This window comes from Lygodium microphyllum, chromosome 22, assembly GCF_053477565.2.
Source record: "Lygodium microphyllum isolate KBCC chromosome 22, Lygodium_microphyllum_v1.1.10, whole genome shotgun sequence".
Lineage (NCBI taxonomy): Eukaryota > Viridiplantae > Streptophyta > Polypodiopsida > Schizaeales > Lygodiaceae > Lygodium > Lygodium microphyllum.
The window spans coordinates 139075157-139100482 of NC_141156.1; the positions used below are offsets into that span (position 1 = coordinate 139075157).

The 25326-nt window shown below is 44.1% G+C and overlaps 1 protein-coding gene across 11 annotated transcripts in view; it reads right to left on the minus strand.

The window, feature by feature from the left end:
• Positions 1-2214: 2214 nt before the first annotated feature.
• LOC148017678 (uncharacterized) overlaps positions 2215-25326 on the minus strand; it is a 134969-nt gene continuing 111857 nt past the window's right edge. For 4 of the 11 annotated variants that reach the window (XM_087663513.1, XM_087663510.1, XM_087663511.1 and 1 more), the window contains exons 14-16: positions 3462-3615; positions 3244-3373; positions 2216-2928 (exon numbers count right to left, since the gene is read on the minus strand). In XM_087663513.1, coding sequence (XP_087519639.1) covers positions 2831-2928; positions 3244-3373; positions 3462-3615 — 382 coding nt within the window. In that variant the 3' untranslated portion in view covers positions 2216-2830. Of the gene's footprint in view, positions 2929-3243; positions 3374-3461; positions 3616-25326 lie in introns of those variants that run through there. The other 7 variants (XM_087663517.1, XM_087663515.1, XM_087663516.1 and 4 more) reach the window with 7 other exon arrangements.

Sequence of the window (25326 nt, forward strand, 5' to 3'; positions counted from 1 at the left end):
AGTTTTCCAAAATCTCTCAATGATGATAGACATGAGAACATCTCTCTCAATGTAGTTTCCTAGCGTATATGCCAAATATGCCAATTAGAGCGAAAGACAGAGGAGCATTATATCTGCCGTTGCCCAACGTATTATGAGGTCCGTGGTTGTTTCCACTGTCTCTTTAGAGACGGATTTGGACCACTATCTAGAGTCATGGATTTTACCGATCAACGATGCCTTGGCCTGTTTCTTCTCAAGATACGACAGCTTCATGACATGTGCCTCAGGAGTAAGCTGCTCCAGGACACCAAGGCCCTTCAAAGAGGAAGCTCACAGACTTCTTTGCAAAGGAGACTCAAAAGACTTTAATACAGTTACAGCCACACAAGAGCCTCTCTCACCGCCATAGTCCATACACAGACAAGGAGTACTGAGTGATCGAGCCATTCAACTTAGCCGATCCAGACCTCCTAGGCCTCGACACAAACATTGACGACACCTTCATAGACGGATACATGGGATTATTGCTCGAGCTAGAGCTAGGCCCTCCATAGCCACATGAGATTGTACCATTTTGGAGCTCATTGTTACTAGATAGAGCTCTATGTTTTACACAACCATAGTTGGTTTCCTTTCTTATTCTGCTTGTGCTACATATTTTGCCCAGACAGTTGTACCATCACACACATGATTGTAACTCATGGTCTCATAGGTCATTTTGGCCTTTTGTAGACATTAATATATCATTTCATTTCTCTCTCTCTCTCTCTCTCTCTCTCTCTCTCTCTCTCTCTCTCATAAGAGGAAGAGATATATATACACCTATTAAAATGAATTGAACATTTTGGGGTGAATATGCAAAGGCCACACATGCATGTTCTAGCCCAAATAGTAATCCCTAAGAATAAGCAATATACCAAACAAGGTGAAGTTCAAGGAGCCAAAGCAAGCAATGTATTGCAATTCAAAATTACAAGTGACTTGGACTTCTAAAGATTGTCATGTAGCCGAGCTAGTAATCCAATTGTTTGCACTATTCTCATGGGAGTGAAAACATCTCGCCATAATAATCATTTTTAACTACAAAAAAGTGACAATCTAGGAATGTCAATGAAAAGAATATAGACCATTCGGTAATTTCAAGCCATTCAAACATTTACTAGCTCAAATGAATCCAATACATTGAAAGTAGATGTGTAGTCACTATATACAGCACAACAATGATAAACTAATATTTTTTAGGGTTTTAACAAACCACATTTGAAGATGGATAGAGTATCAACCCATGGAATTAATAAAGGCTTTCTAAATATCAATGTGCATGGTCAATACATCCCTCTTTGCATATGTGACAATATCTAAAGCTCACAAATGTATTAGATTTGTCTCCTTGGCAGACTCAACTAAACTAGGCATTGTCCATCATGAAGAAAACCTTTGATTCTATTGACCAACATTTACGCCTCCAACTTATCATTGATAGACATCAGTGTTCTTAGCTTAATTTGAGAAGCTTTCACGTGGCTGGTTTTTGTAAATAGCTTGACCAAGCCATAAATACCTAATCATCATTTTGAAGATCCCAAAAATCCTTGATAAACTTACCATTCTAACCATGCAATCTCCATTTATCCAAGGAGTAGATAGCATTTTCAACTCTTAGTAATCGAGTCTTCTAATGGCAAGGAATTCCTTGGGTTTATCATTGATTCAACATGTTGCAACACTTTTATTTAGCCATGAGACAATGATTGCAAAGCAAGAAGGGGCTGAAAAAATGTTTACAAAAGAATGCATACAACACATTTCCAATTTATGCACCGTTTGTGTCCATTGCCCACCCTATGTTTAAGTCACATAAAACTCTATGATTGAAGTTTGCAAGTTATCTTTGCGAGATGGAAGATACACATTTTTGGCAAAACCAATGTCCTAATTAAGTCTATGACTCAGGGAAGTTATAATATATATATACATATCCTCTACATCATGTGCGTTCAAAGCCTATTTATAAATATTCTTATATGTGAATTTTTTCTATATAAAACATAACATTTTTCTATTCAATTTGTAAATAATCTTTTTATATTACTCTTTTATATATAAAAATATATATAAATATGGTATTTTAAAAATACCTTATTTTGAACCCATGTGATGCATACATATATTCATGAGTAACTTACCCGAGGTCTATGACTAAAGTTAGCAAAATTATGGTGGCCAAGAAACCATTAACATCACCAAGCTAGAAAAATTCTATAGTTTACTGTTCCACACAATCACGAAAGAAAAGATGGGCAACCAAAAATGGTCATGGCTGCACACTCTCTAGAATCCCTTAACTCCCAAAATCTGCATCTGAGTTGTACAATCCAAAAATTAAAACGAGAACGTGAATCAAGACAACTTTCAAGGAGATGATGGATGACTTCACAATCTACCATTCCTTAATGTAATGGCTACAATCTTTCTTTATCTGTATCATCATTATGGCCCATGATACAACATTCCACTTGATGCTATGATAAAAACAAATGAGACGATGAAAGAGAGACACACACATACAAACACAACATAATCGAGGGGGAGAGAGAGTGTGTGTGTGTGTGTTTCTTTACAAGCTGCTCCTCTGGAGTGATACAACTGTGTAGTGCCAATGAGTGGAATGAATGGCCATGTGCTTTATCAAAGATAAACAACCGTTTGGAGAGCCGAAAGGCGCTGGAGGTAGGCATATGATTCTCGATAGTAAAGTCCAACCAGAGTCGCAATGTGCCACACAAAATCAGGCGGCAAATCTTCTGAATAATTATGCCGTCAAATCACTATATCATCTACCAACAATCTACGGTTCACCATCACCCTGTTCTGAGTTCCTCACCATGTTCTTGAATGATTGAAGTAACCCCAGAGGCGACTCCCCATTTGGTTTTCCGGTTAGATCTGTCAGAGCATCACATCACATGTCCATGGTTTACAATTACAGTGATTAAAGTAAACAACCACAGGCTGATTCATGCTTCCAATGCCGTCGGCATATCAATAGGTGATGTAGAGATGCATATGGTAGGCTTCTCAAAACCAATAGGCTTGTATCTAGAAAATAGAGCAGATTGAGGCATACAATGCTGACGCAATACATTACAACTCGCTCTGAAGAGAACAATTAATAGGTTGAGGCACATTTGTACCGACATAAAGAATTCCAGTATGTCTCAATCCAATCATGAGAAGATGTCAATGAAATATTAAGTTTACCGGATTTTTGCATGGCAGCTTCTTGAAAAATGAATCCATGCACTTCCTGCAGCTCTTTTTCGACGATTGTAGCATTTTGTGTCTCTGCCTTTGTATTTGCATGATTCACCACTCCATCTGTAAGCTGCAACTAAGGTATCCAAATAACAGTTGTGATCTTACATTATAAACCTTCACAGCAACATAATCTAACTGTCATTATGGCACCCAACACATACCCTGAGATGGCTTCTAGAGCTTGTTGAATGGATCACTGGCCTGAATGTGCATTCAGCCAATTCTTGCTTTTGTTTCTCTTTCCTCAAGGATTCCACCTTTGCTTGCCATTTGGCCCTATCCATCAATATCATCTTGTACCACTGATGCCGGGAGCTGCAGTCAGACATGGAAGTTACCACTGCAAACTGTTACTCAACAGCAAATAAATCCACCACAAATCCATGGAGAAAACAACTTCGGTTTCATGTAAGTCCTTTACAAGTAGTGTGTTTATGCACTTGTTATAATTAAGTGATATTGGGAGATTCTTTCAACGACTATGTATGTTTGGCCGCAGTTCTGTCAGGTGTAACACTGGAATGATTTCCTGTAGCTTTCCAGTCTGCCTCAGTAAGCCAGAACTCTGTATATCAAAATGGAACCCACCCTTGTAGTGGTACTCCAGTTTACTAGGGTTCAGTTTTGCACTTGATTATGCATTTGCTAAGAAACCACATTTTGTGTGGAATTGGAAGAAATGAATCTAATTCCTACATTAGTTAGATAAGTTTTACCATAATGCCCTCAAACATTTGACCTTCTCGAAACCAAGCCTCTGAGAAGAACAGAGTTGTGTGATTTTCACCCTCAAAGTCAAACAATTTGATCTTATCCCATTATTCTCAACCTTATGTACATGTTCCTTGTCTTGACCTTTCAACCCTTAAGTTTTTCTGGCCCTTGAGTTTTACAATGGTATGCTGAAATCAATTTGGCATCCAGATAGGCCTTACAAAATAAGCTCAAGCTGAAAGCCTGTTCACAAGAATTGGAAAACATGGCAAGACAAATGTGAAGAAAATTCTCGCCCTAAAGTAAAAGCAGTTGTACAACCGTAAGTGTTAACTGTTAATTTCAGCCTATTGAGGTCAATGTAATAATGTATACTGTATATAAGTCGAGGTCAATCCAAGAAATACATAAAGATTGTAAGCTTAAGTCGTTTGAACAAATGGTCACCTAGGACACTCTACACAAAAATTTAGGTCACTTTGGAATGTCAGGCCTAATAAAGGTTACTTTTGGACATCTCATGTGCATATCAAACTTCAAGTTGCCACTTTAGAGATTCAAAAGACAAATAATAAGTTCAGACATACCCTTTACTCCAACCCTTCAAATGGTCACTGGTACAAGCATAGACAAGTACATAGACACATTCTAGCTTGTTGGAATCCATCAAATGGTTCCTTCACAACAATTAAAGGGATTGGGTTTTAGGATTACAAGCTTATCTTTAAGTTTAGGATTTAGGCCTTGAACTTCTTGGGGTCTAAGGCCGAGAGGGGTAAATGCCCCACTCCATTTAGAGACTTGCCAGTGTACACTGGACATAAAGGGTCATCACTAATACACAATGGCTCAGCCTAGAACCATTGAGGTTGCTAGCACAAAGTTAGCCATCCAAGCCCTGTGTGCCCAAGCTTCTAATTCTCTAAATGCATGTGGCACAACATACATTACCTATCAGCTTAGCTTCTAACACTTCCATGAGAAGATATGATCATAAGCAAACTTGCTGCCCAAAGTGCGAGGAGGTATGCATGCAAATCAAGCCAATTTGGGCCAGAGACGGCTGCAGGATGGAGGGATTGCAGAGGAGATGGCACATGCCCTCTGAGCATTGAGCAAGATTTGCTAGGACAAGGCTCTCTGTGCCAGGCAGCAGTGTTGGGAGAAGAGAAGGGCTTTGTTACATGACTAGGTAGCCATTCTGAACCTGCCCCCCCCGAGACCATGCCCTCTAGACTTGGGAGTTGTATGTGCAAGCCCCCTTAGTGAGCCTAGAGTAGAGGACATAGTTTTCTGTTGACTACTATCTTCAGGGCACAGAAGGAAATAGTATGTGCCCACAGTTCTTCAAGGTACATAGACCCATCACTGCAAGGGACTAGATTCACAGCCTTTGAGATCACTGTAAGAGGGTTAGGTCTTGCCCAGGTGAGTGGGCTAGTGTACACCGCATGGGAACACCACACTTGAGCTCTTTTGTACAGAAAAAAGAAGAAGAAAAGCTTTCAGTCGTATTTTACACTTTGATATAGCAGCAAGTGTTCGAGTTGTACTCACTTTGTATATGGCATGCGAACAATCTTTTATCATGTACAAGATGGTTTAACAGGTTTCTTTTACTCTTGTACTTGAGTGACTTATGTTTTTTCTCTAGAGAGAGTTTTGAACTTTTCTCCAAACTAGACTTTCTCTGGAGACTTCTTGGATGTTTGCGGACCACCAAGACCTGCCTCAAGAACCACCCCACCAGAGATTTTTGGACCCGACCGGAAGCCCCCAACCTAGAGAGTTTTTGGCGATAGTCTGGAGAAAACCTCTTGCACTGCTCCATCTCTAGATATTGATATTATGTGAAGGTCTTTTGCCCTCCCCTCGCTTCAGCTATAAAAAGAGAGGGGAGGCAACCAATGTATCAAGCAATCAGTTTATGCTAATAGAAGTGTGCTCTTGCAAATTTGTGTACTTCAGTCTCTCACCACTCAGGTGTCACTATCTTTCTCTTCTCATTCTTGTCTCCAGATTTCTCTTCACTCTCCCCTTCACCCTAGACTTCACTTCTCCCTCCTTCCTCCGGACTTCTTGTATCTAGCCCTATCTCCGGACTTCCTGTATCTAGCCCTATCTCCAAACTTCTCTCTTCCTCAGACTTCTCTGTCTCCACCTCCAAGCTTCTTTGCCTCCACACTTATCTTCCCTAGGCTCCTTAGTCTCTGCCTCTAGACTTCTCTTCCCCAGACTTCTCTGTCTCTATCTCCAGACTTCTTTGCCTCTAGACTTCTCTTCCCCAGACTTCTCTGTCTCTGCCTCCAGACTTCATCCCTTCCCAAACATCTCTGTCTTTGGACTTCTTGCATCTGGACTTCTCTATCTAACTTCTCTGCAGCATTGTCCCTCTTCCCTCCAGACTCCCCTTTCCTTCTAGACCTCTCTCCCCTCTTCGCTAGACCTTCCTGGTTCTCTGCAAAAATGAGCAATGTCAAGGAATTCAAAGGCGTAAGCGTTGATTGCAGAGCGAGCATACTGCTGTGAGGAACCCCCTTGCACCTCGTATGCGCACTGTCACATGTGACAATTGACCCTATAGCTAGCCATTGATTTCTATGGACAGCTTTTTCAGCAAGAGATGGACTTGGCTCATGTGCTCTATTGTAGGACGCAAGTCTAAAATTGTATCTAGTCTCTAGTGATGAATGAGATGGGGTGTTCCCTCACACCCTTTACAGAGTAGGAGTTGCTCTGAGCCTTCTAGGTGCCCCAGAGAGGCTGGCCTTTCTAAGGTGTTCTTCACTTGCTACGAGGAGATGATGGGCTCTATCCAGTAGGCCTTTTCAGTTTAGCTTTGGGTAGATGTCCAATAGCTGGTCTAGTCTGTCTTCTGCACAAAGGGGGGGGATGGAATGGAGCTTACTCAATGGCGTCCAATTGCTATGTTGTCAATGGTCAAAAGTAGATACCACCCATTGCTTCCAGACATTATTCATGACAGTCAAACAAATTTTGTTGAGGATTGGAGCAACTTGGATAACATCTTGACGTTTTTCGAGGTCACATAGTGCGCCCATGAGAGTGAGCAAAGGATTGCAACGCTTCTCTTGGATTTTGAGAAGGCATATGATGAGGTTGATTGGGACTCCTTGGAAGGTACCATGGCCATGTTTAGCTATCCTCAACTTGGAACGGTGGGGTCTCAGCACTTTATAACTCTGTGGCTAGGAGCAAGGTGATCATAGTAGGGTAGAAAGAAGTAGAGTTGAAGAGGCAAACGAGCAAGGAGACCCTTAAATGCATGAATAGGTTTGTGGCTCATTTCCAAGACCAAAGGGTAATGATTTGACAAGACATGCTGTTGTTCTACCCACATATCAATGATTGCAAGAAGAAAAGAATCACTTTGGCAAATGTAGATCCTATCCAATCTGGCCCAAGTATTAATTATATCCGGGTTATGATGGATATATCTAGGATCACAAGTCCTATTTCAAAGACACCGTTGGGAGAGCCTCCCAAGCCTATTGCTCAAGACCATCCATAACCGAATGCGGAGAAGTCCCCTGATCCCCAAATACACAAGCATTAAAATCACCCATGATAAAGCCTTGACGAGCCATGGCAAGGCAGCGCAGGTCATCCCAATGCTGACGACGTTCCCGTATAGTAGGAGCATACACGCCCATGAGCCAAAAATACCTCTCCCTCATAAAGTATTTCCAAAATCAGAAATCGGCTGCGAGGGTCCTGAGAAACCAACAAAATTTCCATTTTAATCAATCTTTTTTGCAACAAAATCAGTTTTTGGAAGGTGTTCAGCAACTGATCGCTTCTTTTAGCTCGAGGTTCCTATCTGGAGGGATGGAAGCATGGGCTATTTTTAGGGATAATGCACGAGCGTTATCCTGACAATATGGTATTCAACATGCCCAATCTTTATTGGCCCATTCCTCGTTTTTGTGCGAGTCAGGGGATTCCAATGATGACTTGCTCACATGCATTGAATGGTTGAAAGGTAGGTTCAATCTCTTCAGGAAGAGGAATATGCAAAATACAAATTGCTAGCTAGAGCCGAAGCTTTACACAATAATAACTGTCAATCTCATCAATTCTTTGCTCGTCTGCACCATAAATATGCCTAGGAAAATATAGTGCATTTAATGGATGGGCAAGGTATTATGGTGACTGATCCTGCCTCCATCATTCGGATGAGTGTAGACTTTTATAGGTCCTTGTTGGGTCCGTAAGAGATTCTTTCCGATGCTGTTCACTTTGCTCGCAGATATATTTTTGACTTGGTTAGTAATCAAGTCAAACCAGAATGGGTGAATTTAATGGAGGCTAATATTTTAGAAGATGAAGTGGAAGAAGTGCTCTCCCACTTGCCTCGAAGGAAAAGTCCTCCCTGGGATGGACTTTCTAATGAGTTGTTTTCAACCCATGTGGAGCTGCTTAAGGATCCATTAACTCACCTGTGTCAACAAGTATGGAATTCTCGTATGATGCCTTCTGATTGGAAGATTTCTATCATTAGGTTGTTGTCCAAGGTTCCCTCTCCAACCTCTTTGAAACAATGGAGATCTATTTTTGTTATGGGGTCTTTATATAAAATCTTCTCCAAAATCATTGCCAAAAGATTGCAAAAAGTATTTCTGCAATTGATTCATCCACATCAATACGGTTTCATTAAAGCTTAGAATATAATGCACAACATTTTGAATGTTCAATTGGGAATTGACTATGCCAAAGCTTCAGGCCAACGAGAAGGGAGATAGACGCAGCAATACCTTTGGAGTGGCTTGCTCCCCCAATACGAGAGCCGATAGAGCCCGTGGAGGTATGGGCAGCTAGGTTTTCACTAGCAGGCATCCCTCTACAGGTGGCACGAAGAGTGGGCGGCGCCCCGCAGGGGACTTTCTTTGCCGTTTAAGAGGGGAGGCGTCTGGCCCTTGACAGAGAGTGACAGGATGAGGGGATAGCTGTCCTTTCGTGGAGGAGGATTCTGGTGGTGGGCCTTTAGGGGAAGACATGGCGACTAGACCCCTATGTTTTTTGGAATGAGCTCAGGGAGTGGCACTTTTGGATTTGGGAGAGCAAACTACTTGATGATCTAGAGTGGGATCCAGGAGAGTGGCTATGGCCGGCCACTGCGATCGCCAAGAAGCCACCTAGGTTCCTAGAGTATACTACGAGGATTGGTAGACACGTATTGATGTAGGAGGATATGGATTGGGCGCCGTCATGTAGCAGGCACTGGGTGGAGCACAGCATCATGGAGCCTTTTCAAGAGACCTTCTAGCGCCGCCTATGGGATAGCTGGCAGGCAGAGGGTGTCATATTACTTATGGTTGGTGGCACATGGAGGCTTGGCAGTGGGAAGTTGGCTTGACCCAAATGCAGGAGGGAGGTTGTAAGCGTTGCACACAATAGCCTCTGGAAACCCCAAAGCATTGCCTTTGGTCATGAGGAGGCGCAACTCGTGTGGAGAGGAGCATGCCGCATCCTTCGCCATATAGCACCCAGCCTTGGATGTATCTCATGGGGAGCTTTCTGTTGGCAGGCAATCACCCAAGGTCGTCACCTTCTGTATGAGGCTGGGATGCAGGACATGATATTCATTATCGAGGTAGGGTTGTGTGCAGTGGTCGGTTTGGAGGCTCTACCTATCTGCCAGGTATTGGAGCCCACAACAGACCACTCGGAGGTATGGGAGATCATAGGGAGTCTTACTGGATGGCATATCTGGAAGGTGCAGTGTCAGGAGGCTTTAGACGGAGAGAGACTTTTAGTTCAGGCGACCTTAGTAGAGCTTTGGACCTCCATCATCCACTCCCTCCGCGGCCGATGGGATCAGGTGCAGGGTAACTCCAGGGCTCGTCAGGAGATCCGTTGTCATTTCATGCACACTTGGGGCAGCCAGGACCTGTTTTTCGTGATGTAAGCAGATAGAACCGTTTGGCGATAAACCCCCCCCCATGGCTTCTTACCCCCATCCCCCCTGGACCGCCTTGAGAAGCTTGTATACATGATGTATTTGTGACTCTGCATCAGCTCCAGCTAGTCTGTCGAGCATGAACACTTTGTTGTAATCAGTTTTTTTTTTTTTAAGTAATATAATCAGCCACATTTTACCTGCAAAAAAACAAAGCTTCAGGCCAGCAAGTTGTTATGCTTCAACTGGATATTGAGAAGGCATTTGATCATGTTAGTTGGTCATTTTTGTGGCAATTAATGTCTACAATGGGATTCGTTCCGCACATGATTTCTCTAGTTGATACCATTAGTCAGGGTGTTGTGGCTCGTATTGCACTTAATGAAGGGATCACAGAGGAAATTGCCTTATCTTGTTCTCTTCGGCAAGACTGTCCTCTCAACCCTTTCCTGTTTGCTTTAGTCACTTACCCGATGCTCTCATTGTTCAATAAGTTGGCAGATCAAGGCAAGATAGTTGGCTTATCTCTTTCTTGCGGTGCCCAGCTTGTGAGTCAATCTTTGGCAGATCAAGGCAAGATAGTTGGCTTATCTCTTTCCTGCGGTACGGCCCAACTTATGGGTCAATCTTTGGTGAATGATTCTTTTATGTTCCTCAAGGTTGATTGCACTAATGTTAATCAGGCAATGGTGGCGTGGAATTTTTTTGCTTTGGCATCGGGTCTTTATATTAATACTCAAAAGTCTACTCTACTCTTCTGTACGGAGAATGATCTCTAGGCCTTGGGCTGGAATGGAATTGTGATCCCAAGGGGCAATATAACCAGATACTTGGGATATCCTAATGGTGTGGAGGTAGCTCCCTGTGCCTTGCTGGATTGGATGGCCTCCCGGATTCATGATAGGTTCATGTACTGGAAATCTCAGAGCTGGCATCTACATACCTGACTAAAAGTTGCTCAATGCATTATGATCAATATGATTTCGTTTTTTCTACCATTGCTTTCTCAGACTAAGAAGTCCCTTTTGGAATTGGTTCAGCCTATCAAATTCATGTTGTGGAAAGGCAATCATTTGGGACCTGTGTGGATTTCATGGCAACATGTGACTTTTGGTGTTATGGTGATTATGGATTTAAATCATTCAATATCCTAGACTGAGAGTCATGGAAAGTTTCAAAACTTTCAAGTTCACTTTCCACGACTCTTAGTCTAGGATATTGAATGATTTAAACCCTTAGTCTAGGAAATGCAGGTGTTGCAGCAATATGCCTTGTCGGACCATTTCCCTCTCCAGCTTGAGATACTTGCACAACCCATTGCACCTTTTATGCAATTGCTGGATAGGCTCCCTTTGCGTTTCAACTCATCTTTTTTGAAGCATTCAATCTTTCAGGACTATATGCAGCAATTGATTGATAGATTCTTATTGGACTTTGCTCTGAGGGCACTACTTCTTTTAAACGATTGCTCTCTAATGTGCAGTGGGTCACTCGGCAGTATGGGATCCATCATGCCTCTCTTTGTCGGCGGCGTCGAAAAGCAGCAGGGAACTTACTGGCTTTGGTTCATTCTCTGCTGGTGGACACTCCAAATGATGTATTTCTGCTGTCACTGGCAATGCGTTTGGCTGATCTTACTAAAGAGTTTTAGTTGAAATCCTATCAACAGGCCAAATTGCAACATTTGACTGAGAATTTGCAAGATAGTGCATGTCAGTCTCATAAATTCTTCCGCGCTTTGCATGCATCTCCTGCTCGAGAAAATATGACTCGACTCCAGGATTCTGAAAGTCGAATGGTCACTGATCCTCAGACTATTGTCAATATATGCAAGAATTATTTTCTAGATCTTCTTGGTTCTTTGCATTCACCTTCTGGCCAGGTTACGCATGCACACTCAGTCTTCTATGATCTGGTCCGCCATCAGGTTCCACTTGATATGCAAACTACTTTGGAGGCAGATATTTGTGAGGAGGAGATTATGGATGTTTTGTTACGCCTGCCTAAGGATAAAAGTCCCGGTTGAGATGGTCTCACCAATGAATTCTTTGAGAGTTCTGCTACCCAACTAGTGAAACCATTGACGACTATGTTTCAGTAGGTTTGGGAAATAGGGATCATGCCTTCCTCATGGAAAGGTCTTATCAAATTGCTTTCAAAAGTTCCTTCGCCGTCAATGTTGCAACATTGAAGACCAATTTCTTTGATAGGTTCGATGTATAAAATCTTTTCCAAAGTGCTGGCGAATCGGCTCCACAAGCATCTTCCGGCCATTGTGCATCCTCTTCAATATGGTTTCATTAAGGGCTGAAACATTCTGCATAATATCTTAAATGTGCAACTGGCTATTGACTATGCAAGGCACTCTAGTCAGAAAGTGGTATTGATTCAATTGGATCTGGAAAAGGCTTTTGATTATTTAGACTGGTCTTTCATTGCAGAACTTATGTCTACGATGGGCTTTGGTACTCGGATGTCCCGCTTGATCTACACCATTAGTGCTGCGGCTTCTTCGCAAGTTATGCTAAATGGTGGTGTTACAGAGCCATTTGTCCTTGCACGTTCTGTGAGACAGGGTTGCCCTTTGAGTCCTCTCTTCTTTGCCCTTGCAACTCATCCAGTTCTTTCGATGTTATCTTCTATGGCAGCTTCTACTCAGTTGGCTAGATTGTCTCTTCCTTTTGGACAGCACTTCATTAGTCAATCTTTGGCTGATGACATCTTTATGATTTTGCATGCGGACAAGGACAATATTCGCAAGGCATTAGATGTTTGGACGCTCTTTGGTTATGCTTCTGGTCTTCGTATCAATGCTTTCAAATCAGCCATTCTCAATTGCACGGAATCCGATTTATAGTCATTGGGCTGGCAGGGACAGGTTGTTCCTCGTGATTCCATTGTCAGGCATCTTGGGTACCCTTTGGGTGTTGATGTTCGGCCGAAGCAACTACTAGAGTGGATTTCATAGAAACTGGCAGATAAGTTTCTATATTGGAAGTCGCAAGCTTGGCCCTTCCATGTTGTCCTCAAAGTAGCTCAAACAATTATGCTACCAATGCTCACATATTTCTTACCATTGCTGCCTTGGACTAATACTACTTTGAATGCTCTTACTCGGCCCATTCATTTCATGTTATGGAAGAAGGATTCATTGCAGGCAGGCATTTCATGGATTTCTTGGTCGCATACATGTACTCCCAAACGCATGGGTGGTGGGGCTATTTTGGATGTCGAAACTCATATGCTTGCACTTCGTTGGTCTCTTTTTCATGCCATGTGCGTGGATCATCACCCGTGGGCTGTTATAGCCCGTTATTTTCTTGAGGACCGCGGGCTTCTGCATGGTAATACACAAATTCAGAGCTCCTGGTGGTATGTTCTTAATGCAGACTCTCGGTTTTCTAGTCCTTCCTCATAACTGCTTGTTCATTTGGTCGGCTCGTGGAAATTGGTTCTCCAGAAGGCACGTTGGCATCCAGCGGAGGGCCGCTTACATACTAACTCTTTTCAACTGGAATTGTTGGCAGCCTCGAGATTACTTTCATGGGAAGGCAAACATGAGCTCAGATCAAAATTTGACCGCATGGCCCGTTTGGGCTTGACTTCAGTTGCAGATGCCACCCTTGCCAGTCGTAATGTCTTGATATTGTTTCGTACAGCCAAGAGGCGTTTCAGAATCCCTCGTGGATACCGTGCTTTATGGGAACAGCTTTTGTTGGTGATCCAGAGCAGGCAACCCTTTCCTGCCCTTGCTTTGGATCGTCCTTGGCAGGACTGGGACCTTGCAGGTCGGTTGAATTTGGAAAAGGCTTCAGCTAACCAGGTATACCATCTTCTGATTAAAGATCATCAATGGCTGGTTACTAAAGCTAATACTATGTGGGGATTGCGGAAATCTCAGTCATGGTGGAAGGCAACTGTGATGGAGGGCTAGTTTAACAAGACACCTTTCAAATGCAAGGTCTTTCTTTGGAGGGTGATGATTGGTTGTTTCTTCTGCACCACTACTGTGGAATCGGTCCGTCATCGATTTATTTCTTGCCCTCTTGCTAAGAATATCTGGTCGCTTTTGTCAGCGGTTTGGCGAGCTGTGGTTGGTTTCTCGCTAAGCCCTTTCGATTGGGTTTTTGTACGGCCAAAATACCCCACACCGGCACAGTTGCATATGAAGATCTTATTCCACTTTCTTAGATACTGGGGATGCTGGCACAATTGGTCCACTCGGAATGCCTTTCTTTTTGATTCGGCCTCTAATGTTCCGAGACACATTGCGAGGCTTAAAGGTCTCTTGCATTGGCAGATAGATCACATTCGGCACTCTGACTTGCTCCCTCGGGAGGACTTACTTCCCTGGCATATGGCAATTTCCTCTGCATCTTTGCCATGACTTGAGTAACTCTTTTGTGGTTTGTACTAAGATTTTACACACGACGGCTTACAGCCATCGTGTATCTTGTAATCATGTAAACTTGTACCTTTTTTCGTAATTAATACAATTACCTTTTACGAAAAAAAAAACTTTCAAGTTCAAAGAGGTTAGGAATTTCAAATTGGGATTGTGCATGGCAAAATTTTGAGCTTGGACATGCACTTTTCAAAATTTTATTATTTATTATTCGCTGGAAATTAAGTGTAGCGGCTATGTGTGCATGGACACATTTCACATTAAGTGTAGCGGCTATGTGTGCATGGACACATTTCACACTTGGCAATTGGGCAAGTTCAGATGCCATGCAAGGCTGTGTAAAGCTATTCGGGGCAGACAAAGCTGGGAATCTCAGTTTTGGAGATGGAGACAACTACTATAGCACCATGGCAGCAAGGCGACCTGAACTAGAGAGGATTCTAGAGATAGAGGCTGCTAGGTGCCATGACTTCTTGTGCAAACAAGGGTTGAAACAGCAAGCTACAATAGTGGGATGGTCATCAAGGATTAGTGACAACTCTAGCGTGCCATGTAACAATTGGTGATAGCATTTATGGTTGTATTTGATGCAAGCGACCCGGATACTAGATTGGGCTGAACCATAGTAATTAATATAGATGACTGCATTTGATGCATGATTGGGGGTAGGGTAACCTGATTTTGACATGTTTCTGTATGAGAAATTGATGTTGATCATTGTTTGACAATCAGATTGATGCTGATCATTGTTGGATAATCAAATTGATGCAAATCATTGTTTGATAGTTAAATTGCAAAATTTTGTCTCTTGCTTCTTGTTGTTGTGGATTGTTGATATGTTATTCTCAATGCGTAATCAATAAGAATTAGGGCTTGCATGGTAGCATTGGAATGTGTACACGCATGCCTCTATGGTTGAAGAAGGTTGCTAATGCAAATTTAATCAATGGACTAGCAGGGCCTAACTCTTCTTGGGGATTGGAGTAAATTCTTAGTTGTACAATCAAAGTTTTGAATTAATGTGAAAAGAAATGCCGCAAGGGGCTCCAGCTTTTTGGAGCCAATCAAGTGTCGATTTGTCTCAGTTTCTTAGGGCATTCTAGCCCTAAGTGGTGAATTGTTAAATCTCTAATTTAATTATTTGTTTTATGAGTTTATTTATTGTTGTAAATCAGTGTATTTTAGGGTTCCACCCCCCTTTAAAAAAAAGGATGGTTTTATAGTTCCATCGCCACGATAAATCACCTCTCTCACGTAGGTGGGCCTAAGGCTTGTCTCAATGTCTTGAGGCATTCTAGCCCAAAGTGATTAAGTGTTCATATCCAATTTAATGATTTGTTTTATGAATTTATTGCTTGTTATGAATTGCTATAAATCAATGTCTTTTAGGGTTACACCACCCTTTTGTAAAAAGGAAGGCTGGTTTCATGGTTTCGTATTAGGGATTCATTAACTCTCCAGCAGGTGGGCCCAAGGCACCTAATTCCAAATCATGATTGCATTTACTAAAAGCAAACATGTTTCTTCTAATTGTGAAGAATGGCATGGCTTTTATCATGGGTAGCCTGCTGTAAATGCCAGTTTTGATAATGAAGTTGAAACTTCAACACATTGACATGCTGAAAATCAGCAACAAGAAGAAGGCTTTTAAGGCACAATTGATTGCCGTAGTGTTGGGGGTAAAGGCACCTAGCCGCCTAGCCGCCCGTGTATTACTACACTGACAGTCACCGCCACTGCACACTACAGGTGGCGGGCGCCCGTCACCGTCACTTTATTCTTTATTCTTTTAGTGACAGTTTGAATAAAGGAAGGCCCGGTCACACATTGTGACTGTTGGAGTTCCCATTTCTTGTCTCTCTCTTTCTTGCTCTTGCTCTCCCGCCATAGCTCTCGAGTCCAAGCTTCGATCCTTCTCATCTTTCAACTAGTATCAGAGCTCGGCTTCCCGACTCTTGAGCTTGGTTCGTGACATTCTCAACTTCCCATCGACTCCCCACTCGCATTCGGTCTTCTTCCCGGCAACCATATCCGACTCCTTCGAGCTCCCGTCATTCCCCGGCTTCCCAAGCACCTTCCCGACCCCTTTGGGCACCCTCAAGGCATTCACACAGAGGTATTGCTTCACTCTTTACAGGGTTTACCTCAGTTTTCAGCCATCTTGAAATAGGGCAGCCATTACACTCCCAACTCTCATTTCATATGTGAGCTGCTCTCCCCTTGCTGGAGCTTGTTTGAGGCCTTCCTTGGCTTTAACCGGACCCCTTCGAAGCTTGGCCACCATTTTTTGCAGCCCCAGGACTAGCATTTACAGTTGGCGGAATCACGCAGCCCTCCCATATGTGTCTTCAGCATTCATAGTCACAACAGCAACTCTCCCCCTCCATTGGCACTTGGAAAGGCTCCATTTCGGGCATATGAACATGCTTTGATGCTTGGTTTTGATGGTTGATGTGTTGGCATAGCATTTGGACAGATTTAACACTGTTTTGGGACTACCATAACAGTCCATAGGCAGTTTATGACAGTGTTACACTAACATTTGATGCTACAGCTTGTTTGGCATTGTCATTTGATGCCTGGTTGGTCCCGTTTGATGCCCGGATGTTAGGGAAATGTATGCCTATTGTTTGGCAACCATTTGGATCTGATTTTGGTGCTGAAATTCTCAGTTTTGAACAGTAAATCACTGCTGTACACAGTTGGGCTGAAGTCATTTTACTCATGTATGCTTATGCCTATGCTTTTCGGACTATGTTTCAGGCATATATGGTGATGTATTGACACGTGGGACTCGACATAGAGCTTGGTTTTGATTCGGGATCGTTGGTTGAGCTTGAGCTTGCTTTGCAAAGCATTTGGATGCTCCGTCTTGGATGTACTTATGGCATGTATGTTGCTTATGTCTGACCGGTCTTGACATACTTAGCCTATGCCATTACTACATGCTAGTTACATTGTTTGGAGCCTATTGCTACTGGAGCTCGGTCTTGGCTTGACCTTGGATTCCCGGAGCTTACTTGAGCTATTTTTTAGCTTGTCAGAGTTTGGATTGGGATGTACTTGATGTCTTACATGCTTATGGATGCTACATACGGATGCTCTACCGCCTACATGTTCGGGATGTACTATTGATGTATTGTCTTGGACTTATGTCATTGGCACTATGTCTTGCCTTGGTTTGAGCTCTTGAGCTCGTACATACGCCTTTTGTGCTAGTGGGAGCATTCTTGAATGCTTATCAGACATTGAGCAAGCGGTGCTTTTATGCATTGAGCAGTTACGGACACTTGAGACTTTGGGATTTCTTACTCTTTGGGATGATGCATGGTTTATATGTCTTGGTTCACTATATCCTTATGAGCTGAGTCTCAAATTTGGATCCGTATCTTTGTGAGCTGACACCTAACTTGTGTCAAGTTTTGGTAGTGGCAAGAACACTTTGTCCCGTTAACTGGGAGGTGTGCCTACTCACTGGCAGATGTTTGTATGACATGTTTGGGTGTTGGATTCATGCTTATCGACTGTCATATGTCTATGTTATGCCCGCATGATGCCGGCTTTGGTCTTGGCAATATCTGATTGACCTAGGATCCAATTTTGGCACTGTTAGCTCTCATTTACTGAAATCTGTAATTTATTACAGCAAGCATATATGTATGGACTGACATGGATTTTCATGCTGAAATATTCTGAAATGATGTACTTTCACTAGTACTTGGTGGGCAGCAGCTTTGGTTACACTTTTCTCGCCATTTTCTCTCGATTTTGGTGATTTTTTTGTCATTTTCTGCAGTAAACAGCAAGCAGTTTTGAACTGTCTGCAGTCTTCCAGCCTGCATTATGGCGAGTTCGTCCACTGAACATGCTATTTTCAACATCACTAAGCTTGATGGTACAAATTACTCTTATTGGAAGAGCCAGATTTGGCAGGTGTTGGTACAGAAATCGCAAATCAAACCTTTGAGGTTGAGCAGGTATCCACCTGCAACTATGCCAAATGAGGAATGGCTTGAGCTTGATGAGTTATGCAAGTCCACTATTGTATTATCTCTCACAGAACAGGTTCATTACAATGTCTTTGAGGAATAACAGAGTGCATGGCAGTTGTGGGATAAAATCAAGAATCTCTATGACAAGAAAAGTCTAGCGAGTCAGATGTATTGGCTAAAGCAGCTTATGGATCTGCGCATGAAGGAGAATGTGATTATGTCTGCTCACTTGAGCCAGTTCCATGCTATACTCAAGAACTTGACTTCGCAGGACATCACTTTTGCAGAGGATGTCACTCCTCTTTTCTTGCTTGGTATTCTTAATGAGTCATGGGATGTATTCCGCACTGCATTATGTGCCTCTACTGCTACCTTGAAATTATCTGATGTTGAGAGTGCTCTTCTGCAGGAAGAGGTTAACCGTAAGAATTTGGATGCCTCTCGTGTGTCGCATGCTATGACAGTTAGAGGCAGGAATGATGGATATGGAAAGCATGGCAGTGGCAGTGGCCGTGGACGAGATTTTCAGAAATCTCGGTCCAAGTCTTGTGGGAAGTCACGTAGCAAATCCAGTGGCAGGAATGCAGATGTTACTTGTTACCATTGTGGGAAAAAGGGCCATATTAGGCCACAATGCCATGAATTGCGCAATGAAAGGCGCAAAGATAAGGGGAAAGACAAAGTGCAGAATAAGTCTTCTGATCGCAGCATAGTGCCTGCAAAGTCCAGTGTTAAAATTGAAGAGATCAATGTTATGCAACCTGAGGATGTTGATGATGATGATTATATTCTTGCAGCTTCTTCTAGTGCATCGTAGATGACAGAGATACACTCTATGTATGCACAGTGTTGGCTCTTGGACTCAGGTGCATCCTTTCATGTGACACCTTGCCGAGAGTGGTTTCATTCATACCGTACTGTTTCGGGTTCGGTGCGCTTGGGTGATGACAGCTCTCTTGATATTGTGGGCATTGGTGATGTTAGGCTGCAGTTTCCTTTTGGCAGCAGCTTTGTTATGCAGGATGTATCAGCTTCTTCCCTTGATCATGTCTTGTCTGTGGGTTCTATCCCCCATGTATTCCTTTGGCATGCCCGTTTGGGCCATATGTCTTTGAAGGGAATGAAAATGCTTTCTGGTTTGCAGTACTTACCGCCCCTTGATTATGCATATTTTGATTCATGTGAGCATTGTCTTTATGGCAAGCAGACTAGGTCTATGCATAAAAAGTCTGGTAGGCCACGCATGAGTGAGCCCTTGGCATTGGTACATTCGGATGTCTGTGGGCCCATGCCTTATCAGTCTATGGGTGGTACCAAGTATTTTGTTACTTTCATAGATGATTTTTCACGGAAAGTTTGGGCTTATCCCATTAAGCTGAAATCCAATGTAACCAGTCTGGGTATAGGCTAAAATGCCTAAGGACAGATACTGGAGATAAGTATGTCTCACGTGCTTTTGAGTAGTTATGTGATGAGAGGGGTATTAAGCGTCAGTTGATTGCCCCCTACACCCCCCCCCCCCCAGAATGGTTTCGCTGAGCGGATGAATCGAACCATCCAAGAGCGTGTACGCAGTATGCTTAGCCATGCAGGCCTACCACAGAGCTTTTGGGCTGAGGTAGTTAGTACAGTTATGCATGTCATAAACAGGTCACCTTCTAGTGGTTTGGATTTTCAGGTTGTAGAGGAGGTATGGATTGGAAAACCTCCCTCTTATGCGCATCTCCATGTCTTTGGATGTGAGGCATTTTGCCATGTGCCCAGGGACAAGAGAAGTAAGCCGGATCCTAAAAGTATCAAATGCATTTTCCTTGGTTATGGGGATGCAGGCGAGATGGGTTACCGTCTCTGGGATCCGTAAGCGTGGAAAGTCATCCGCAGTCATGATGTATTCTTCCATGAAGACAAGATGCATCGGCAGCCTGAGAGAGTTGTTGAAAGCTTACAAAAGACCCATGTTTTGTTGAATCCATGCTGTCTCCGAAGAAGATGAATAAGGGAAAAACTGAAAGAGCACCTTCTAATGCTTGGGGACAGTATGTCTCACCTAGATGGATGTGATATAGCTTTAAAATGCACTCAATGCATTGAATGCACTAATGCAAATATTTGATTTGAGGCAAGGACAACAAATATATGAGAAACTTGGAAATGCAAATACTATGCCATTTTGCAAGCACGCTCCTACCAACGCGCCGCTGCCCTCGCCCCTGTACCCCCGTCAAACTGTGCCCCCGCTGACTGGCCATCGCGCCTCCCCCGTCCCTCTCGCCTGCCTCCTCGCCATCGCGCTGCCCCCCCTTCTCATCATCAAGCTGCGCCTCCCCCTCCTTGCCATCACACTGAGCCCCTCCCTCCTCGCCATCATGCTACCCCCCCTCTGTGCAACCCCCCGCCCTATGGTTCCCGCCATCACGTAGTGTCTGAAACTAGCCTTTCTTCTCATATAGGGTGGTTTAACCTGATTAAGCACTTAATTATAGCAATTAGCAAATGAACATAAACCGAAATGCTCACTTTACCTTCATAAACTTGGACAGTGGACACCAAGTTGGCCCCAAAACTGGTGCCCTTTTCGGTATTTCTTTAATTTCAATTGCTGATGGATAAATTACAAGTCAAGATTTCACAATCTCCTTGGCTGATTCAAAAGCCCCTTGCTATTCCAATAATCAGCAAAGCATTCGGGCAAATTGCCCCTTGATTTTCACCCAGGACTTGCTCTAATGGAACCCCAAGTGGTCAAATGCTGCCCCAAATTCACAATAGATGGGCTGGCATCTGAAATCCTCACAATTCCACGAATTTCCGGTGCTGATTTCAATGTACAATGTCTTTGACTGATAGCACGGGTCCCAAGGTAGCTGCTAAACCCTAATTACTACTGTAATTTAGGATTTACAGCAGTAAACTCTCTGCTGTCCACCAAATTTGGCTGTACTCTGAGACTGTTGATGTGCAGAGGAGGTAGGTGTGTGTGGCTCATCACCTCCTGTGGGAGGAGGGGGGTTGGGTTTGGGGGGGCTAACCTGACCTGGATGCGGATCGAGGGGGCGTGTTGATGGGGGTGCAGAGGATCGAGATATGGTGGCATGGCAGGAGATGCTAGGCAGGTGTTGGGGGGGGGGGGGGGGGGGGGGGGGGGGGGGGGGGTGGTAAGGGGCTTGTGGGAACTCAAGCAAGGCAGTCTCTGGCGCATATGGAGAATGTGGGGGACTGTGGTCCTGTCGGTTGGGGCGGACAGGGGGGGGATGTGGAGTGCTCTACCAAGAGGGGGCCGCTCGCACGCCAACACTCTACTGATGAGGCTGGGTCTTAGGGGCTGGCTGCGCCCCCCCTTTCCGTCTCCCTCTCTGTCGTCTCTAGACCCATGTGAAACCGTCAGCGTCCACCTGCGGACTTGTGGGCAGAGCTGCCTTGGCTCCAAAACGCGTACAAATTACTGCCTAATGCCCAAAGTCGTGGCAGCCCAAGCATTGCCCTGGTTCCCCAGTCACAATGACCTGCTACCTAAAGGAGTGTCCGCCTACCTCAATCTCTAGGAACTGTGGGATATTCTTGACCTCTTTCACTGCCATCCGTACCTTTGGGACCCCTGCAGCTGTCACTACATCCGCGAAGGACGCGAGAAGGACAGTGCCGAAGAGCCGCCCAAAGTCTTCCACCAACTGGCAATACTCAATCGCCAGGCCCGAGAAAAGAAGGGTGACCGGGTGCCAAAGAAACCTGTTGTGGAGTGCAAAAGAAGGGTGACCGGGTGCCGAAGAAACCTGTTACGGGGGGGGTTGTTGGTAAGGGGCCTGTGGAAACTCAGGTGAGAGTCTCTGGTGCATATGGAGAATGTGGGGGACTGCGGTCCTGTCGGTGGGGGCGGACAGGGGGGGGGATGTGGAGTGCTCTGCCGAGAGGGGGCCGCTCGCGCGCCAACACCCTACTGATGAGGTTGGGTCTGAGGAGCTAGCTGCGCCCCCCCTTGCCGTCTCCCTCTCTGTCCTCTCTGGACCCGTGTGAAACCGTCAGCGTCCACCTGCGAACCTGTGGGCAGAGCCGCCTTGGCTCCGAAACGCGTACAAACTGCTGCCTGATGCCCAAAGTCATGGCAGCCCAAGCACTACCTTGGTTGCCCAGTCACAATGACCTGCTACCTAAAGGAGTATCCGCCTACCTCAATCTCTAGGAACTGTGGGATATTCTTGACCTCTTTCACTGCCATCCGTACCTTTGGGACCCCTGCAGCTGTCACTACATCCACAAAGGACGCGGGAAGGACAGTGCCGAAGAGCCGCCCAAAGTCTTCCATCAACTGGCAATACTCAATCGCCAAGCCCAAGAAAAGAAGGGTGACCGGGTGCCGAAGAAACCTGTTGTGGAGTGCAAACGCCTCCACAGTAAAGCCAGTGTACCAAGGGACCATGTATATGACCCCCTTCGTGGATGCATATGGTGAACTGGCAAGTAGCCCGCGAGCTGCATCTGCCGAGCTAAGGCGGACCATAAAGATCCCTTGGCCCAATAGGACCACCTCCATGATCTGCGCTGTGCCGATGCGCAGCATGGAGTGAAGCCAGTCCCGAAGCTGGGCCCTGGCTGGGGAATGTCCTACTACCTAACCATAAATCGTTGTTTCCATTAGCTCCAGCTCTTTAGCTCGGACGGCTAAGAGTTGCTCGTCAGAGACGACTACGCGCAAGGTGTTTGACTGGGGTGTACTCGGTGAGTGCGCCGGCGTCTGACCATAGGTTTCCATTGCGCGTCCCTTCTGGGAGAACCTACCTATCATGCTACTGTGCTATTGGATGGGGAGTTGCTGCAAGGGGAGGGAGCAACTGGAGGGGGAAGGGGGGGTGTCAATGGCGAAGGGGGGGGGGGGGGGGGGGGGGGCGAGCAAGTAGACGCAGGCGGGGGGGGGGGGGTGGGGGGGTGGGGTGGGGGGGTAGGGCAGGCAGCGCGCAGGGAGCTGACGAAGGGCCCTCGCGAAGGCGATAAGGATGGGCGCAGGTGATGAAGGGGAGAGTGGTTCCTGTCAATGGGGAGGGAGGGAGTCGCTGGCGAAGGCGCTGTACCGGCGGGGTACGACAAAACGACGGGACGGGGCGGGGCGGGCCGGGCCGGGGCACAACGAACAGACGGGCGGGGACACAATGACGTGTCTTTGAGTTACCCTAACCCTAACTATGTTCCGTGTTTATAAGTCTGTGCTTTGTGGTACGATTGGTTGTGTTTTCTGCGTTTAGAGCATTTCTTCACAATATAAGCATTAGTTAGTGATCAATGAAAAGAAGAGAGTTCTTTTTGCATGAAATTCACTTTCTTAGACATATTGTTATCCGAACCGTTGATGGGATATGCATGGATTCTACTAAGGTTAGAGTGATATGTTCATGGCCACATAGTGTGTTTGTTACAGGAGCACTATATATTCAGTAGTCATTCACTTCATTATTCATTGGGTTCATTGTCTCTAAGTTACCCTAACCTAATTGTGTTTTGTGTTTATCAGTCTATGCTTTGTGGTATGATGGTTTTGTGTTTCTGTGTTTAGAGCATTTCTTCTTAGTATAAGGAGTAGTTAGTGATCAATGAAAAGAAGAGAGAGTTCTTTGTGTTTATCAGTCTGTGCTTTGTGGTATGATTGGTTTTGTGTTTTCTGTGTTCAAAGCATTTCTTCACAATGTAAGCATTAGTTAGTGAGTGATCAATGAAAAGAAGAGTGAGTTCTTTTTATACAAAATCCACTTTCTTGGGCATATTGTTAATAGTTAATGGGATATACATGGATCCTATAAAGGTTGGAGCAATACGTTCATGGCCACATTTGAGAAATGTGCATAGGATAGCTTTGCAGGTCTATGTTCCCAATATAGGAAGTTTGGGCATAACTTTGCTAAAATTACATCTCCATTTTATACTTTGTAGAAAAAGAGTATACCATTTAATGAACAATTGTGAAAATTTTAGCTTTTGACAAGTTAAAGGAAAAGATGACTTCAGATCCTGTGCTTGGATTTCCGGATCTAAGAAAATCATTTGTTGTTTAGTGTGATGCATGTGAAAATAGCATTGGGGCTGTTTTAATACAGGATGACCAAGCGGTAGCATATGAGAGTTGTGTTCTCCATAGTGTAGAGAAGAATTTGCACATTTATGAGAAAGAATTACTTGCTCTAATCCATGCAATTCTAACATGGAAACACTATCGTTTAGGGGCTGATGTTATAGTGCAAACACATCATCAAACTTTGCACTATTTTTTAACTCATCCTAGTTGTTTGAGAAGCATATAAGATGGGTGAATTTACTCTCTATGTTTCACTTCCAAATTGTACACATAGATGGAAAAAAAAAATGTAGTAGTTGTTGCATTGTCTCGTAAGCCTTAGATTTCAGTTGTTATTTATGACACTGAGTTGGATGCCATGAAAGATCACTATGTTGTTGATTTGGATTTTTCCAATATATATGATTAGCTTTGCAATGGCTAGAGACATGAACACCATATACTTAGAGATGGTTTTGTGATGATGCATGTGTGACTCTATGTTACAAAGCTATTGAGGCCAAAGGTGATGACTAAGAATCATGCCCCTCCTTATGCAAGGCATAGAGGCATTGATGCTATAGTTAAGGCAGTTAAGAACTTTTTCTATTGGCTAACTTTGAGACATGATATAGAGTAGTTAGTTGGTACATGCATTGTCCTGCCAAAAGGTCAAGTAAGATAGGCAAAAGGTGTTAGGCTTATTGTAGCCCTTGCCCATACTTGATAGGCCTTGGCAAAGCATTGTGATGGATTTTATGGTTGATCTTCCTTAGACACCTATGGGGAATGATGGGACATAGACTATCATTTGCAAGTCTACTAAGCAAGCCCATTTCATTCTAGCGAGGAAGACAATAAAGGCTAATCATATCGCAGGAGTGTAATGATATGTGAGAATCAGTCATCAGATTCAGATCCACGATGACCAATTTGTATTGGAAGGGCCTGTTTGAGA